This window comes from Pezoporus flaviventris, unplaced genomic scaffold, assembly GCF_033815535.1.
Source record: "Pezoporus flaviventris isolate CSIRO_AGI_PZ_B2104156 unplaced genomic scaffold, CSIRO_AGI_Pfla_v1 ptg000031l, whole genome shotgun sequence".
Taxonomy (NCBI): domain Eukaryota; kingdom Metazoa; phylum Chordata; class Aves; order Psittaciformes; family Psittacidae; genus Pezoporus; species Pezoporus flaviventris.
Genome location: NW_026892579.1, coordinates 55,614,382 through 55,633,510, shown reverse-complemented (window position 1 = coordinate 55,633,510; position 19,129 = coordinate 55,614,382). Strand labels below are relative to the sequence as shown.

Here is a 19,129-nt window from a genome sequence, read left to right as displayed (position 1 = left end):
GAACAGAAAAGTGCAGTGGTGGAAAGCTAGAGATAGCAGGTAAAGGAATATAAATTGTGGAGATATCAAAAGACATTACTATCATATCAATGTTGTCAGACAAATAGAATTGTTTCTGGAGTGGTTACCAGGAGTTAGCAAATGTCAGAATTGCCCCATTCAGCTAAAAGCTGACTCCTTACTGAACAGTAAATATCCTTAGGGAATAGGAAGGCTGCCCTTATCATTTACCCCTCTACTGACATAACTTGCACCAAGCACAAAGATGTGACAAACCCAGCAGTGCAGGACAGGACTCCCTGAGTCTCCACCATACAGGGGCCACATCTAGCGCAAGCTGCTCAGAAACAATACTCACAGCCTCCACTTCCTTCAGCACTTTATGCTTGATGTTGATGTCCTCAAACACTGCCTCGATCACCATGTCTGCCGTCTCAAAGCCCTTGTAGTCCAGCTGGCCCATAAGGTTGCTGAGAATGAAGTCCCTCTCAAATGATGTCAAACTCTTCTTCTTCACCTTGCTGTTCAGCCTAGGGAAGGACAGCATTGTCATAGCTCCTGAGCAGGCCAGGCCAGGGTGCTAGAGGTGCACCATGCCAACAAGGGCATCCCCGCCTCCCTCCTGGACCCAAAACAACATCTCCAATCCAGAAGGACTGCCACTGGCCCCTGGAAAAAGGAGAGCCCTGCTCACACAACTCAGCTGGTGCATTAGTCTGAAAGTCAACTAGTCTGAAGGTCAAGAAGGACAAGGATTTACTGGAGTTCAGCAGAGGACTACGTAGGTGATTAAGAAACTGGAGCATCTCTCTTATGAGGAAAGGCTGAGAGAGCTGGGCCTGTTTAGCCTGGAGAAGAGACGACAGAGAGGGGATCTCATCAATGCATACAATTATCTTAGGGGCAGGTGACAAGAGGATGGGGCTACTCTTCTCAGTGGTGCCCAGTGACAGGATGAGGGGTAACAGCTACAAACTGAAACACAGGAAGCTCCATCTGTATACAAAGAACAACTTATTTACCATAAGGGTGATGGAGCATTTGGAACTGGCTGCCCAGCGAGGCTGTGGAGTCTCCTTCTCTGAAAATATTCAAAACCCACCTGGACACAATGCTGTGCAACCTGCTCTGGGTAAACTCACTTTAGGAGGGCTGTGGGACTGGATGATCTCCAGAGGACCCTTCCAACCCCAACCACCCTGTGATTCAATCACTGATATTCCTGATGATACATAGCTGAGCACTATTATTGCTGAGCCAGGAGAACAGGGGAAAGAGATCCAGCTTTTCAGAAGTGTGACCCAATGCCTCTCCTAAGATGGGATTTTAGGCAACCAGGATTACTCCCTCCCCCCTTAGCTCTATAAGCTACTGCTGTATCTAAAAACTAAAGCAATGGTTAGATCATCTGCCTACCTAAGGAGCTAAGGCTGAATACACTAGGCCTATTTCATAGCAATATACCAGCACACTGCATAGAAAAGAAAGCACTAAAAGAAAGCACTTCTGTGACACCTGATGGTAGAAGACTCCAAAGGAACAGGTGTCAGGAGTTCCTGACTGCTTGAAAGCAGAGGAGTATTTTGACTGACGGCAGCCCTATTCCATCCCGAGCAAATTCCTTTTAGTTCACGTACCCCTTGAAGATCTGCTGCTGCCCTCTGTCCAAGCCTTGTTGTGCTGTGTCCTTCAGAATGGTTTTTAGCCCTTTATCCACTGAAACCTGTGCAATGCCAGCTCCCATGAGCCCTGCTCCCAGCACTGCCAGAGTCCTGCACAGAAAAGGAACAGGGGACATGCTTAAAGCTAGAAATCACTGAATTTCCATTGCTGCTGACAGATTCCCACAGCTCCTGTCCACTCAGGAACTATTTTTAGTGAGGTCATGCAAGATTTCACTTGTGGGTGAGACCTCCCAGCTGCAGAGCATTAGTCTTTGGGAGGCTGGAAATCTCTGTGCACTGATACACTGCTTTTCAGGACTGTAGGCCACTCACTCCAAGAACAGAGATCCTCCAGAGGTCTTCTCTCTTTAGCAGAGGTCCTCCAACCCCTCCTTCAGGCATCCTACACATGCACTTACTTGACCTCTCGCTGAGGTGCTCCAAACTTGTTCTTCTTGCAGTGTGTCTGCCCGTGGTAAAGTCCTAACAGTGCTTTGGATTCCTTAGTCATTGCAAGTTTGCCAAAGTTCTGGAAGAAAGGGAAGAAGGAAGCAGAGAGTTTGGCATTTAACATCTGTCTCACCTCCAGCACATACACATCAAGAACATGGTAAGGGGGGAGCACAGCCACAACTGCACAGACTAGTAGCCAAGTTAGAAAAGGAGGAAGGGACAGAGTATATGAATCCTCTGCAGCAAAGCACCTGCTGTGTTAAGCACGGCCTGCTTTGCACCACTGCCTTCCACATAGGCTGCCAAAGAGCAGTAGGGAACTCCTTGTTCAATGGCCTGTCCCTTAAACACTATCATTTAAAGCACCTGAAAAAGTGTGTACCTCTAAGGCTCTCATCTGGAGGCACAGGGGTTCTGCCAGGGAACAAAAACAGCCATTGTAGTTCCATATCCATCTCCCTCCTACCCACTGAATCATTCACAGCTCATTTCCACCCTCCCACCACAGCTTTGAAGCATTTCCTGGCAGTTCACTGCCATGATAGTAGGCCAGAAACGACACAGCTGCCTTGACCAGCCAGCAGCTGCAGGGTCCCTCAGTGCAGGAGCCACTTCTAGGTCCCCAGCAGCAGGACTTATATGGGACCCTTTGTCCCCTGCGTGCACACTGCCGTAGCTGGGACCATTGCCTCAGTGGCTTCCAAGTGAAATGGCTCTGCCCTCAGGCTTTGAGAAAAAAATCTTTAAATAGGCCAGTTCTTACTGACAGCAGTAGCCTGGCACTATTTTCAGAGGATCATAGACCAGGCAACAAAAACTAAGGCCTGCATAAACTCCCAGCACTCAGCACGAAACAGGAAAGTAGTCAGGAAGACAAAAGACAGCACAATGCAACAGAAAACTAATGCTGTCTGAGCCAAGTCAGCTAAGGAAAGCCACCAAATCAGTGTAGTTCGGAGCAGGCTGTGTCTTCCTTCACCACTTTCCTATGAGTCAGATGCTTGTTAAAATACTAGAAACACAGAACCTGGAAAAGAATGTGCAAATCTATCCTAGGGGAAAGAGGGAGGCATTAAAAAAGACACGACACTGACACTTATTATTCTTTAGAGTTCTGGGAAGATCTCCATCCTGCTGCTGTTCTCAGGAAAAAACATTAATTCTTTTCAGTAAGGAACAGAGTATCCCAAGCCTTTTATTCAGCACCAGACCAAACGTGGGTGGAATACATAAGCAGAACAGATGGGGTATACCCAGGAGATCACTGTTAAGGTAGGAGGCAGACAGCTACATCTCAGAACAGAACACTGTCATGAGGAGAGAGCAAAAGGAGCTACTAAGCATGGCAGGAAAGACTGGGGGATGTGACAGCAGTGTGAGAAGCTGGTGAAAGTCACAGATAGTACTGTGGTGGACAGATGGATTTCACCAGCAGTTACAGAGCAGCGATGTTAGCCACGACCCAAACGCAGAGGCAAGCAGATGGGAGCGTTGTGGGTCTTCTGGGGAGTCAGGTCTTGCAGAGCCTTAAGTGTCAAGGGACCCACACCAGTGACACTGTGCACAGCCAGAATTGCCTCTTCAGTATCAGAAGTAGCAAATTTGAGTGTGCATTGAGTGAGGAAAAACTAATCAGGGGCAGCTTGCTTATTAAGATAAAGACAAGGGCAGAGAAGGGGAGGGATCAGGATGGCTGAAGATGAAGAAGCACAGGAAAACAAAGATTATGTGTGTGTGTGTGTGTGTGTGTGTGTGTGTGTGTGTGTAATAAAAGGGTCATGCATGAGCAAGCTGCCGTGAGGACATTTGCCTGCTCAAGCCATGGGCCTGCCCACCACAGGCTGCTCTACCTCTACATTAAACTCTATGCCTGTCTTCCTTGGGTATGTCACTAGTAAACCTCAGGCAGGACTGGGTGACATTTAGGGCATGAGGTCCATGTGCCAGCAGCTGGTCAGATTGGGCGCTGTGGCCAACTGACAGATGAAACATCTACAGACAGCTAATAAAGGGGTGTGTGTGCACATGAACTTCAACTCTGATCAGCTGACCAGGAGGAACAGCATCAATCACCCACACTGGCCATGCCCATGAGCTGTTTGTGTTTATGTGGGTGTCATCAGTAAAGGCACCATGCTGTTTGTGCAACCAGCCATGCGTGTCATGTGTCTGTGTGTCTGTGAGCACAAGTGTGCATGTAGCTACACCTCTGCAGTACGACATCTCTTCTATGATTGTAACAGCTACTCAGCCTCGCTACTGGCTGGACACAGAGGAAAAGCAGCAAGCAGAGCAAGAGGTGAAGTCTTCTGGGTCTTAAATGCAAAAGTCCTGACTACCCTTAACAGTTGATATTGGTGCTAAACTCAGATGATGTGCCAGGAAAGTAAAGAACTGAAAGAAAAGGAAGAATGATACAGAGGCTTGTTTCATAGAACCACCGAACCACTGAATGGTTGAGGTTGGAAGAGACCTGTGGAGATTGTCTTGTCCCACACCCCACTACTCAAACCAGAACAGGCTGCTTAGGACTGTGTGTAATGGGTTTTAAATACTGCCACAAAGGGGGACTCCACAGTCTCTCTGGGCAATCTTCCTGCATTCCATCACCTTTACAGTAAAACAGTTGGTTTGCATATTTAAGTGGAATTTCCCATTTCTGTTTGTGCTCTTATTCTGCCACTAGAATAGGTAGAATGGAAAACTGGAGCCTGGTTCCAACCCTCCTGTAAAGAAGGAGGGCTGGATTCTAGCCAGATGATCTTTAAGGTCCCTTTCCAACCCAACCCATTCTATGATCTATACACATTGATAAGGTCCCCCCAGACCTTCTCTTCTCCAATTCCACGTCTCACAGTGTCTTTTTGTGCACCAAATGCTCCCACCTTTAATCATCCTTGTGGCCCTTTGCTGGACTCTCTCCAATCAGTTGGCCCAAGCCTGGACTAGTGCATGGGGTTATTCCTCACCAGGACAGCACCTGGCATTTCCCTTCACTCAGCTTCATGAGGTTCCTTACCACCCTGTTCTCTGGTTTGTTGAGGTCCCTCTGCATGGCCAGTACACTGAACTGGAGTATCTACTAGGAAGGTAGGAAGGTGAGTTTGATCAAGGGACAAGGAGAGAGAAGTCCTATTTGGGGTGAGAAACTACTGCTGAAAAAAAAAACCCACCTAATTTTCAGAAGCACCCAAAATCATCAATGGGTGAAAAAGGACCAGCACAAAGTATCTGGCCTAAGAAATGGTAAATGGCAAACCGAGAATATTGGAGACTTAGCACCCTGAACAAAGATAATGGTGAAAAAGAGTGACAGAGTAAACAGAGCACTGGTAAAAATTAAAGTTAACTCTTGGAGGAAACGACTTCTTTGCACCAAATTGTCTGGAAACAATGAGGAAACCAAGAGCACTACACCCACACCTCTGGATACCTGTCCCCTGTACAATCAGAGGAAACAAACAGGGCTCAGACATATGGAGAAATGACAGTCCTGCTCTATGAAACCTGTATTGGTGAACTCCTCCTGGTCATCTTCTACTCAGAAAAGAAACACAGACAGGAACGAGAAAAGGCACAAACTGTTTTCAGAGATGAAGAACCCTGAAAAGCAGCTCTGTTGTTTAAGAAAGCCTTTTTCACACCCCCACTGCCAGAAGAAGGGGCAGGGAGTGAGATACCATTCTGAGATGAATATTATCCTTTGTGCGTGGTTAGACACAAATCCCTCTGACTACAGAATTCACTAATTACAGCCAGGGATAATCTCCTTACCTGGGATTCAGTGAGGTATCCAGCGTCACGCCCCTGATCAAGACCAGTCTTTACAACCTAGTCAAAGAAGAACAATAAGGATATGCCACTGTTAAGTCACATCTGCCAACATCTACACTTTAACAAGATCACTTGTTTAGCTGCACCTCCTGCTTTCACATGTGACTCCTCTCCAATATTCAGGTAACACTTCAGACTTTCTGGGTCCTGTCCATGCTGTTCAAAGCAGAGCTATGGAACACCTTGTCCTTCTAGCACACAACAGGTAGGATGGCAAGGGGGTTTCCATCAGGTTCATTTTTACACATGCCTTGTGGTTTCAGGAACTGTTTTTCAGTAGGACTGTGCTCCTGTAATGACCCTGCTCTCAAGAGTCAGAGCGGGACATTCACAGGTCTTAGAGAAGTCTTCGCAACAACTTAATAGTAAAAATTCATTTTAAAATAATAAGGATTCAACCATGGATTGTGCCTGTGAGTAACACAATGCCTGTGTAACCTGGGGAACTAACTTTTTAAGTATGGAGTGGTTCATGCTATGAAAGCAGCAATTTTTATTTTCTTAGCTTCAAACAGATTCACCCAACTCTTTAAAACTGCAGCTGAAAGTTTCATTTAGACAACATATTCCAGCTAAGCCTCCCTTCAACTCGGATTCTTGATCTACCCCTTACTGGCACCAGTATCACCTAGATTGGTGATTGTATTCTGGGAAGCTGTTCTGAATTTTACCATGCTTGCTTGATGCATCACACAGCCAGCATGCACTAACCTGATCTGTGAAGATCAGGATATAAGGCTTGGCTAAGAGAAATGAACTACCTTCCCTCCATCTGTTGACACGTTATCCCACAGATCCACCATCACTGTAGTTTCTTACACCTCACAGTAGTGATTACCTCAATGATCTTTACTGGAGCGGGGTACAGTCCTTTGGTTTGTTTCTGAACTTTGCTCTCCACTGTCTTGTAGACTTGCTGCCTCACAAACGGAAGAGCCATGGCATAGTCTGTTATCTCTGCAAGATGGACAAAACATGTCTCAGCACAGTGCTACATGCACAATCAGCCTTTAAATGATTAACCAGGAGTATAGGTGTGAATGTCACATTTCTACACCAGAACCTCAGCCCCAGGTAGCAGGGTCTCCTCAGAAGAATTTCTATGGCTTGTTTCAGACAAGACTCTTTTAGGGCTGCAGCATCCTCCTAATACAACTGGTGACAAACAGAGCTCTGGGGAGTTCTTGCACATAGATGTCACCTTTTCTGGGCTCTAACTATGTAAGGGCTCCACTAACGAGGATTAGCGCAGAGCAAACCCATGTGCTTCTTCCCACTTGATTACACAAGCTTGGTACAGAACTTGCTACTAAAACTTTGAAGATGGGTAAGTCCTCTGGAGGTAGCTGTTGAGGCTTAAGTTCTCTTGAGGCTTGGCTCCCTTCTTCAGGAGCAGCACCATGTGCAGCTCCAGCAATGCCACCTCAAGATATGCAGAGCAATGTTTTCTCTGCTAACCCACCAGGCTCAAGAGATGACTACAACATGAAATAATTTTGTTTTGCAAATGGAATTAAGTAGGAGCACAAACACAGACACGTGAAGAAAGCTGAATTATACTCTCTACAATCCCTTGGGATCTGCCACAGCGCCTACAGACTTACTCTGTACTAGCCCTTTGGATCTTTTGGAAGACACAGTCCTGTTGGCTAGTCCTCTGGCAAAGCCAATGGCTACCTCCTCTAAATACTCAATTGTTCGTGCTTCTGGAGCCTTCACACCTGGCCCTGTGAATAAAAAAGGAACTCGTGAGGACATGCAGCAGAAGTTGTCACTGATAGCTGAGGATGCAGAGGTGCAAGGGTAAGACTAGCAACATGACATTCCTTTGAATTATCATGACTCTATTCCCCACACCTGCATGACTTTTCTTGCTGATGAACAATGAGGGAAAGGCTCAGACAACTATATCAAGGCCCCAAGGCATATATTATACATGGCTTTATACACAAATGATAAAACACCAGCTCCCAAGGGGAGCAGATAGCACTATGCCACTTAAACATCAGCGCTACTTTCACAGAACCATAGAATAGCTTTGGAAGGGGATGTGAGACCATCTGCTCTGACATGCTGCTCAAAGTGGGGTCAAGTTCAAAGTTAAATCCAGCTCTGGAATTACATCAGGCTGCTCAAAGACATGTTCTGCCAGCCTCTGAAGGACTCCAAGGATGGAGGTCCCATCACCTCTCTGGACCCCTGCTTCAGCACCTGACCATCTTTTTTGCAAACTGTGGCCTTTATTCCTCAACTTTTTATTTTATTTAATTGCAGGCACTCCTGGATCCCAGCAGAACTTCAGTGTGCTGTCTGCCTTCCCTTTTGCTGCACCTCTCCTTTCTTACATGGTATGGTAAGTCTGTACAACAATACCTGTTGGTATTAAACATACAGATGACAGTTTCAAAGCAGTGTATCCCTGAAAATTACCTGTCCTGGAGCTGATGTCCAGTGAAACCTCCACCTCTGGCCTCAGTTGCAGGAAATCTCTCACTTGCTTTAGCTAGTGCAACACCCAGCCTAACTCAGAGCTGTCCCATAAACAACGAAGCAAGCCACCACAAAATGAGTTTTAGCAATCTCCAAGGGTGGGTTGCACAATTTCCAAGCACAGAACTGGTATCATCAGACAAGAGGACGGAGTGCAGCGCTGAAAGGGCAGTTGTGTGAACTTGCTAGAAGCACAATGAGTCATTAGTGAAAGAGCAATGCCCAGTGACTCTGCGTGGGCCACCACGAAGAGCCTGCAGGTAAACCTGCACCCTTGGGCTGCCTCTGATCTAGAAGAACAAACCTGCTGAGGTTACAACTCTATCATACGGCTGCACAACCTCCTTAACCTTCACCTTAAACTACTCCAGCCACACCCAGATGCTCCACAGAGCCCACACAGCAAAGAAACCACAATAGCAGACAACTACTCTGACACAGGAGACAGTCAAAAACCAAAACTAAAACAGAAACCCCCCTCCTCTTTCACCTCCCACTATTCCCTCCCTCCACCACGAGCTGAGGTCTTGACAGAATCACAAATAGTTTGGGTTGAAAGCGACCTTAAAGCTCATCCAGTTCGGGACACCTTCCACTAGACCAAGTTGCTCCAAGCCCTCTCCAACTTGCCCTTGAACACTGCCAGGGATGGGGCAGCCACAGTTTCTCTGGGCAACCTGTGCCAGGGTCTCACCACCCTCACAGGGAAGAGCTTCCTCAGATCTCATCTCAATTTCCTCTCTGTCAGGTTAAAGTCATTCCCCCTTGTCCTGTCCTTCCAGGCCCTTGTCAAAAGCCTATCTACAGCTTCCTTGTTGCCCCTTTAGGCACTGGAAGCTGCTCTAAGGTCTCCCTGGAGCCTTCTCTTCTCCAGGCTGAACAAGCCCAGCTCTCTCAGGCTGTCTCCATAGCAGAGGTGCTCCAGCCCTTGTGGCCTCCCCTGGACTCACTCAAACAACTTCAAGTTTCATCTCTTTGCACGTAAATCTTGAGAGCATACACTCAGCAAACCACAGATGCTGCTGACTACTGGAGGGTCTCTCAGCAAGAAGCAAATAAAGCAGCACGTACATTTTGACCAGATCACGAAAGCTTGCTGTTGGGAAGTCTCACTCATGCCCTGGCAGTATGACAAATCCAGTGTAGAGGAAAACAGTCCAAACAAAGCAACATCTTTCATATTACAGGCAGCACATAAAAACTTAATCCAGCGCTGCTGCATAATCTACATTTCAGCAAGGCCCAGGGAATCTGAGAGAATTTCTTGGAAATCTGAGAGCATCTGGGATGGATTTCTGAGCTCCAACCTTACTTGCTTCCAAATTCTCTTCCCACCACCAGATGCAAATACCCGATTTCTCCCTTCCACTAGCTTGGAAGGGCTGAACTTTGATACTACAGCTGAAGAATAAAGCTGTTTATTTGTAAGTCTGAGCTGTAAATCTACTCAGGCAAGGTGGTCAAACCCACGTATGTGGCTTTACTTTACTTGCAGTTACCACCCAACATTTTGCTGTGTCCTCACCTGGGAAAACTCCAAGTGGCTGACTCACATCGGCTTTCCTATATAAATGGCACATGCCAGAATTAGATCTGGGCACAGTAGTAAATACATCAAGAGCATGCTGTAGAGCTCCCTACTGAAGGACAGCTGACTGCACCCCATGGAATTGCCTCCTGATTAATGCTGTCTCTCTCTTTCAAAGCTCTGTATAATCAGTTAAAACATTATCCTCCATTTAAAGCTGCTTTCCCCCAGACATTCAGAATGAACATGCAACTACTCAGCAGAAAGCCTTCTGGCACTGGCTGCTATTTGAATGAGCAAGAAATGCCTCTAATGCCTGCACATAAATTGTTTTTTGGGTTCCTCCTACGTGCTTATCTGGTCTGAGCTAGGATTGCAAACAGCTCTTCACAAAGTTCAGGTTTCCTTTAAGGAAGCCATTGTAATCATTGGTATAAAAAGCCACACTGGCTGTCACTTAAAAGCCAATTCACATTTGAGCAAGTATACAGCACTGAAGTTTACTCAGGCAATTTTAACTCAAGCCTGGGTACCCCGATCTGTTTTATAAGTGAGACTACAGCTAAGGATCCAGCTGAACACTGTCATATGAGAGAACACATACAAAGGCTTCCATGGCATTACTCAGGGCAAGCAGCAGCACCTTTCCTTTTTGTTTATTTCATTTTCTCCTACTGCAGGAGCTAAGGGCTACCAAGGTACTCTGACCATGCTCTGCCTGGGGAAACCAAGCTCAGCACCCTGCTACTCTGTGGCAGTACCAGCTGACAGTCTAACTCCTGGTTTCCAGTCTAACTCCTGGCTGCAGCTGCTCAGACCTTTCAGAGGAGGCTGTGGAGGGCTTGCCCCTTCATTTAGTCACCTTCCATGAAAGCTGTCCTAGGGAAGCAAAAGCAGAAGCAAGAAATTATTCAGTAACCCACTCAGCACTTGGAAATATGCATTTTGCAAGGAATTTCTCCATCCAACTGAAAGTTGGTTGACAATTCAGAGCACCTAAGCCACGGAGGTTGGCTTCTTCTCAAGATCTTGTCACAGAGATTAACATCTGCAGGCTGCATACACGTAGACGTCAGTTATCTATTCTCCTTTCATTATGGGTTGTGATCTGTCCCCCTGACATAATAAATGAGGAATGCAGGCTCTTATCTGTATAATTAGCTCATGCAAGAGAGCCATCAGCAAGCTGCCCTCTACACTAACCTTTCTTTACTCACTTAGCTTTAGTAGGAACCTGACATTTCAAGGTTCCCATGCAGATGCTTCTGAAGAGGAAACAGAGATTGCACTGCAGGGCATGCATGGCAAGGATTTTGTAGTCCACGCTTTGCCCTCACTAAACTGCTGGCGGCACCAGTGGCTTCTTCACCCACTTCAATAAGGTGGTAAACTGATGGGCAGCAGATCAAGAAACTGAGAGGAGTCATGTCTGACCTAGCGGGTCCACCAGTTGGTCAACCAGACCCATCTTCTTTGCTTTGTCAGCACGGATGTTCCTTCCAGTCAGCATCATATCAAAGGCAGCAGGAAGTCCCACCTGGAAGGGCAGAAAGGGCATTTCAGAATGGGAGTAAGCCATGTAGCAGAAGGGGCTACTGACTGAAGTTCTTCTCTTACTTACCATCTTTGGCAGCCTCTGAGTGCCCCCTGCCCCTGGCAGGAGACCCAGTAACACTTCAGGTGTTCCCAACACTGTTTTCTTGTCCTTTGTTGCTATTCTGTAGTGACAGGCAATGGCAACCTTAAGAAGGGGAAAGAAAAATAAAGGTTTCCTTGTGAAAGACCACAGAAGAACTGGGTGGGCATCCATCACAAAGGTCTCTTTTACACACTGCCTCAGCTTTCCTCCCACCCCTACCTCAACTCCCTAATTCAACTGCCCCAGTTCCCTCTGTTCTCACTGATGGCTGCTTCTGGCAGAAGTGCACATGAGCAGATGATAGCAGGCAACTATGACATGAATATGAAATACCAAGCTAAGCCAAGCTACTTTTAAATCTCATCTAGGCCATCAAGAGCTAAATTCACTCATTACACTGACAGCATAGTCCCATATGCAGATCAGCCATGATACTTGGTTTATCACTGCATCACCAGGTCCAGATCCTTCACCATAGTGCTTGTTAAAAGCTGTGACTGCTTGAGAAATCAGAGTGCAACTGAAGAGACTCCATTCCCACAAGGTTATTCTGTTTTAGTAACAGCTTTGCACCAGGAACTACCTCAGAGTTGTTCAGGTTACAAAACCCTTAATGGAGATTATGAAACAAATACTGCACACAGCCAAAGTGAGAGGCAAGAGAGTGAGCAGAGTACACAGGCCAGGGTGGAGCCCAGCCAGGTTACCCATGCTCATCTTGCTCACCACAACCTCTTAAAGAACAGAAGTTGCTGGGATACAAGCCTCACTTCATCTGAAAAGCAGCAATTTCCAGCCTGCGCTCTGCCAGCAGCATTTATCCAGATCCAATGCCTGCCAGAAACAGCCAGTTTTCTCTGGGATGCTCTCATCTAAATATTAGCCTGGCCCACATGGATTCATATTTGATTAGCTCTCAACAGAAGCAGAAAAATTAGCATGGCAGAGTCCTGAAGCACAACCAAGCCATTAACTTGCCACCAACTCATTGGAATGTGTGTAATGAACCCTCATCAGGTCTCAAATCCCTCTCACAGTAAGCAGTCCTGCAGGCATCATTTGGATAGTTTGGAGAATCAGCACTATCAACTTCCTCTCCTGCTTGACAGACCCAGAATTGTGCAGTACCTCCAGTCCTCCTCCCAGGCAGGAGCCACTGATGGCAGCAACTATGGGCTTTGGAGACTGCTCAATTTTTTCTAGCATCTTCTGTCCTTCCTGAGAGAGCTGAGTCACTTCCTGAGCAGTCTTGCAAGCTTCAATCATGCTGCAGTGAGGCAGAAAGACTGATGAGAATTGGAAAGGCACTGTGAAAACAACAGTAAAATGAGAGTGCTTCAAGGAGTTTGTTCCTTTCTTCCCCACAAAGCTCCAGTGACTGACAGAGAGGCAAGAGCTATTTAGTCCTCCAGCCTTAGATTAACAGACAATACAGGAAGACTACTAAATTCAGTGGTTAAGCCACTGCATGCTGACGCTGGGCTGCGCCTGCAGGCACTGAATGAGTTTCCTTGTGTCAGAGCTTTGAAAGACTTTGGGGAAGAGGAGAAAGGGTCATAGGAAGTCTCAAAGCACTTGCAAGAAAGGGTGGAGGGGGAGAGCCCAGGATCACTTTTTAAAGGAGCAGATGGCCAGGGCTCTGATGCTGCACTCTGCCAATTGGAGGCTCCCTGTGCCAGTTATTCTCATGAAGGTCAGCAGTGCTTGCCAAGCTGGTGTAGTTCAGGAGGCTCCTAGCACTGAGACCCATCAGGCCCTTCTTAAACACAGCCTGTCCTTTTGATCTACTTACACGCACTGCTTCCTTCCCACTACATTATGTATCAAGTCTCTGCCCTGAATAAGGCCAGCCAAAAAGGTTTTAATGGGTGTCTCGCCAATCTCCCTACTTTCCTCAGAGGTTTCTGGCTTTTAATGACTTTAAACAACCATTTTCTCCTGCCCAATGTCAGGACTAGGAGCAATGGTGCTCCAGATCTCAGTGAGAGCACCAACACAGTTTGCCCCACACACTACCAAGGCTACCCAGGCTGAAATGCCTGGGAGGCTGCTCATGCCAAATCCTGCCCAATCAAGGGGCCATGCTGGCAGACTGCCAGGCACTCAAACCCAGCTTAAATGAAGTCCTGAATGTAAATTATCTGCTCTTACTGTGTCCCAGACCAAAGGACAATGCTCACACCAGAGCCAGCATGGGTTTCTTTGGCTGAACCACAAGCATGCAGGAAGGAGTGACCAAGTGTTACAGCTAAACGGGGTTTCATGACTTGCCATGTTCCTCTTTATAGCATCATAGAATGGTTTGGGTTGGAAGGGACCTTAAAGCTCATCCAGTCCCAAGCCTCTGCCACAGGAAGGGACACCTTCCACTAGATCAGGTTGCTCCAAGCCCCACCCAACCTGGCCTTGAACACTGCTGGGGATGGGGCAGCCACAGCACCTCTGGGCAACCTGTGCCAGGGCCTCATCACCCTCACAGGGAACAACTTCTTCCTAAGACCTCATCTCAATCTCCCCTCTGTCAGCTTAAAGCTGTTCCCCCTTGTCCTGTCCCTGCAGGCCCTTATCAAAAGCCCCTCTCCAGCCTTTTTGTCAGCCCCTTTAGGCATTGGAAGCTGCTTTAATGTCTCCCTAGAGCCGTCTCTTCTCCAGGCTGAACAAGCCCAGCTCTCTTGGCCTGTCTCCACAGCAGAGATGCTCCAGCCCTCAGAGCATCTTTGTGACATTCTTCTGGACTTGCTCCAACAGGTCTTAACTTCATTTGAGCAGGTTAGGCATCCTGTGAACGCAGATTTGAGACCTCACTTGTAGTATTGTGCACAGTTCTGGTGTCCTCAACATAAAAAGACATGGAACTGTTGGAACAAGTTCAGAGGAGGACCATGAGGATGATCAGGGGACTGGAGCACCTCCTGTATGAGGACAGGCTGAGAAAGTTGGGGCTTTTCAGCCTGGAAAAGAGAAGGCTGCGTGGAGACCTCATAGCAGCCTTCTATCTGAAGGGCGCCTATAAGGATGCTGGGGAGGGACCCTTCATTAGGGATTGTAGTGGCAGGACAAGGGGTAACGGGTTAAAACTTAAACAGGGGAAGTTTAGATTGGATATAAGGAAGAAGTTCTTTACTGTAAGGGTGGCGAGGCACTGGAATGGGCTGCTCAAGGAAACTGTGAATGCTCCATCCCTGGTGGTGTTCAAGGCCAGGTTGGACGAAGCCTTGGGTGACATGGTTTAGTGTGAGGTGCCCCTGCCCATGGCAGAGGAGTTGGAACTTGATGATCTTAAGGTCCTTTCCAAACTCTCACTATTTTATGATTTTGTTTGCAGCCTCTGACTCACCCCTGGGGATACAACCGTGACAAACTGCTTGGCCTTCACAGTGCACCCAACCTGGATGCTGGACTTCAGAGAATGCTCCATCAGTGTAACTTCCAACACCCCAATACTTACGTAATATCTGCTCCAGCAATGAAAGAGCCTGGCTTTGAAGAGATGAGGACAGCACTTTTGACAGCTTCGTTGGCCCAGATCTCATTCATTACCTCATTAAACTCAGAGTTGAGTTGTTTGGAGAGAGTGTTCACCTGAAAACAGCAAATAAGCATTGTAAATAGGAGGACCAGATGATGGTGGAGTTTAGCCTCTGATTAAGTACTGGACTCAATTATTATATCGTCAGAAAACTTGTAAAGAAGACAGACCGACATTAAAAAAACAAAGCCAGTGGTAGCTCTGAGTGGGTCTTCCAAGCCAGTAGCAGCTGCAGTTCTATGGTGTTTCAATATCTGCCTTTTGGGAAAAAGAAATAAAATGGACTAGACTACCCAGGAATTTGCCCAACAGCCAGTGCATTGCTTGGCACAATTATAACACTTCTGAGGTGCTTAAACTGAGCCTAGATTTGCTATAAAAATTAATTCACCCTGTGTCATAATACAGTGAGAAAAAAATCTTCCAAGATGAACCCTGCAGCAGATCACCAAGTAATCTGCTATTAAAAGTTCCTCCTTAACCTCTCCAACAGTGGGTTTGTGACCTCAAACACAGATTTTATGAGCTGTTTTTTCCTCTATACAACATACACTCTTTAACCATCTTGAATACAAGAACTTAATATGATTTTAATAAAATTTCACACTGGTTAGCTTAGCACACACAAAACATTTCCATGAGGCATTTTCAGACCTCTCATTAAACACTCCATTACTCATCTTCCTATTTCTGCTTTGCTCGTAACATTGAAAGGCTGCAGGTTAGGACAGCTCTTAGACTCAGATTAGACCTTTCAATGTCTTCTCTGTACCACTGCTATTCCTATTATTTCTACTGATATGCCCATCCACCACAGCCAGGTAAAACAGCACCTTTGAATTTGGTGTGTTGAAGCGTACAACAGCAACATCTCCTTTGATGTCATAGCTAACGTGGGTTCTATCTGGAAACAAACAGAAACATGTTATCAGCTTATGCTCAGCGGATTCCAAGAAAGCAAGCTAAATCACATAGGAAAACTTCATACTTACTCTGAAGAGCAGTGGAGGTGGAGATGTTACGGCAAGCATAACCTAAAGAAAAGAAGTTGCAGATATTAAAGGAATTCTCAGTAGTCTCTGCTTAACTCTCCTTTATTAATGCATCTTCCCATCTCCCCTCACCTACTGAGGGCAGCATTTTAGAGAATACAGAGTATGAGCCAGTTCCTTCTCTTACAGCTTGACCTGTGCCACCACCAGAGTTCAGCAGATCGCACACTACTGAAGTGACCTTTACAGCAGAGTCCATGCTGGCAATGCCAGACTGAGAGCAAAGAAAATAATCAAAGCTTTCTTCCCAAAGAGCTGATGAGAGGTAGCAGGTGGCACACAGGGGTGTTCTGCCTTTTGGATGCACGGTTCAACATTTCTTCACATGCTAAACCAGAGACCTTGCTACACTTCGGAGGGTTTCCAGCCTATGAGCTAACTTGTCTGCAAATCAAACACAACTGCTCTAGAATATTTCTGGAAAACCACGCCCTGGTGCCAGGGAATTGTGCCACCCAAAGTATTACCCCACAGAGCTCAGGGTGCACAGCTGGTGAGACACAAGAAGAGCACACACTATTTATGCTCACCTTCCTCTCTCAACAAGATACTCAATCTGTGTCTATTAATTACACATGGAAGCCCCAAGACAAACTTGTTTCAAAGCACTCAAAATTCAGACCACAGTATGAACAAGGTCTGTCCACAAGAGAAAAGCCACTTTTCTCATAAATCCCAGACCTCCTTTTTGTGCTGAGAAACTGTATTTGGCCTGATGACCTCTCAGTACATGAATGAATCTCAGTTCCATTCAAGCGACCTTGATCTTGACTAAGAGGATCCTCTGACACAGATCCTAGGCTGAATCCCTATCAAAGCTCCGTAAAGTCTGAAATGTAGTAAAAGCATTACTTCTTGAGGACCACATGCACATCTATAAGTGGAATAGTGCCATTTAGCTTGGAGAGGTTTACTGCTTGATGCTGATAAAATATTCAGGAATGAAACATTTCCATTCCCAGCAGCAAGGAGGCAGAAAATCCAGTACAGGGAAAACAAGCTTAAAACCTCAGCCTGCACCTCACCAACAGGTGGTTCCCCCTTCCCACAGCCCTGTCACACAGGCTCAGGGACAGAGTTCTGCTGCACTTTGGCCTTCTTTCCACTTTGTCTCCAGTGCTGGCAGTAGGGATTGACCTTTGTTCTCCATTCCCTGAGCTCAGGATACACTGTGCAACGCTAGGGATGGAAATTCAGCGTCAGTCTGCTCTGGCAAACGGGGCTCTGTGTGCATGTGCATGTCATGTGCCCACCACACCATTTTATAAACAAAGAGTGAACTGGTTTCCACTCCAAAGCTGCTTTAAAGTATTTTTTGATGAGGACAATCTCCAGATTGCCATTGCTGTAGCCAACATTAATTTCCCTGAACTTTTTGAACATGGAAGTCAAGTACTCCTGAAAATAAGCACTGACATTCTTGTCCCACAAAACCAAGCGTGGTTTCTCGGCTGATAAATACTCCCCTGCAGAATATGATGCACTGTTAACAACAGTATTTTAACCCAATAAAAGCCACACAGCCCTACTACCTTGAAAAGGAAGGCAAGGACTGAACTATCTCGCTGAACTCCCTCACTTCACTCCCATATTGCTGCCCATGGCTAGGCACAGCCAGGAGAATCAGATCGAACAACTCTCAGCTGCAAGGCAAGTGACGTTTTCCTTCCTTCCCCTCAGTCAGGCACCTGCTAAGGCTGAGAGCAAGGTACTGATGGGGTAGTAAAAACTATACTGCATGCAAAGCAATGTCAATTCCAAACAAAAAGGGAATGGATTAACTTTTCTCTCTTTCTACCATCTAGCATGCTTTCCTCTTTCATATCAGTTTCCAAACAGACTGCTTCCATGAAAACCTTAAACCTTGAATTCACTTCAAGCAAAACAAAAGATATGAAGTAGGGAAAAAAAAAAACAAAACCAACATCAAGGGCACTACCGAACCAATCTCACTACATTTTAATATGAACTCTTTTGAGGTTCTGCCATCAGAGTAACAGCTGTTTAATACCTGAGTGAGGTTTCTTTAGCCTGACAGTATTTTGTTTTAGAGCCCAGAATACTTGTGGAAAACATCTTCCACATTTAAAACTAAAAGCACAGTTATTTGGTCACAGTCACAGTGCATCTGCTTCAGGCCTGGATTCATTCAGCAGCACAATGGTGACTTGCCAAGATTGGAGCCAGAAAGTCCTCCCTCCAAATGCCAAAGGAAGCAGCAGCAGGCCAGATGTATGCTTCTGCTATTCCACTGACAGTCACTCTAGAATTAAAAGCTTTGAATATTGATTCCATTTTCACTACTTCACTCACTCCAATTAAAAGACCATCTAAACATGGACACCAACACTTCAGACAGATGCTCCTGGGACTTGGCCAGGAACTTGGATGCAGCAGAGAATGGAAACCACCCCTTTTACACATTCCAGCCAGGACCTGTTTCTTCTCACTTTCTCTTTTCCCTGTTATTTCCTCAGCTGCTTCCCTTGGCACTTCCTGCCTTTCCACTCACCCAGATGTGGCATGCCACTTGAAGTGGGAACAGCATCCATGGTTCAGGAGAAAAGCCTTCCTGCAGTCCTGGACCAAGCCAAGTGTCAGCAGAGCAAACCAGCCGAAGCTCAGGATGACTGCCAGTGCTTCCAGCCTGTAACTGCGAGCCGACGGCACTAAGCGTCGAGCTGTGAGATGGGGAACTTTTAACAACCTGAGCTTCCCTATCCCCTGTGGGGACCTGCCAGCACACGGCATGTGGCTCAGCAGGTACAGCCAGATCTGAGCTCACAGTCTGCTGCCTGCTTGCTGCCTTTTGCATACTCTTTGGCCTGCCTTGGCGAGGTTTGCATCCAGTTTAACAAACACTTTGTTACAGCAGAGCAATGCTGCTAATTAGGGCAAGTACCAGCGTCTTCATCACAGCTCCCAGACTGTTTGTGATGA

At 46.5% G+C, this 19,129-nt stretch overlaps 1 protein-coding gene across 1 annotated transcript in view; it reads right to left on the bottom strand.

The window, feature by feature from the left end:
• HADHA (hydroxyacyl-CoA dehydrogenase trifunctional multienzyme complex subunit alpha) overlaps window positions 1–19,129 on the bottom strand; it is a 28,139-nt gene that overhangs the window by 7,201 nt on the left and 1,809 nt on the right. Inside the window, exons 2-13 of the mRNA XM_061461216.1 lie at window positions 16,130–16,171; window positions 15,971–16,041; window positions 15,057–15,190; window positions 12,737–12,875; window positions 11,591–11,710; window positions 11,404–11,506; window positions 7,556–7,678; window positions 6,790–6,908; window positions 5,892–5,948; window positions 2,084–2,193; window positions 1,638–1,772; window positions 359–530 (exon numbers count right to left, since the gene is read on the bottom strand). Coding sequence (XP_061317200.1) covers window positions 359–530; window positions 1,638–1,772; window positions 2,084–2,193; window positions 5,892–5,948; window positions 6,790–6,908; window positions 7,556–7,678; window positions 11,404–11,506; window positions 11,591–11,710; window positions 12,737–12,875; window positions 15,057–15,190; window positions 15,971–16,041; window positions 16,130–16,171 — 1,325 coding nt within the window. The remainder of the gene's footprint in view (window positions 1–358; window positions 531–1,637; window positions 1,773–2,083; window positions 2,194–5,891; window positions 5,949–6,789; window positions 6,909–7,555; window positions 7,679–11,403; window positions 11,507–11,590; window positions 11,711–12,736; window positions 12,876–15,056; window positions 15,191–15,970; window positions 16,042–16,129; window positions 16,172–19,129) is intronic.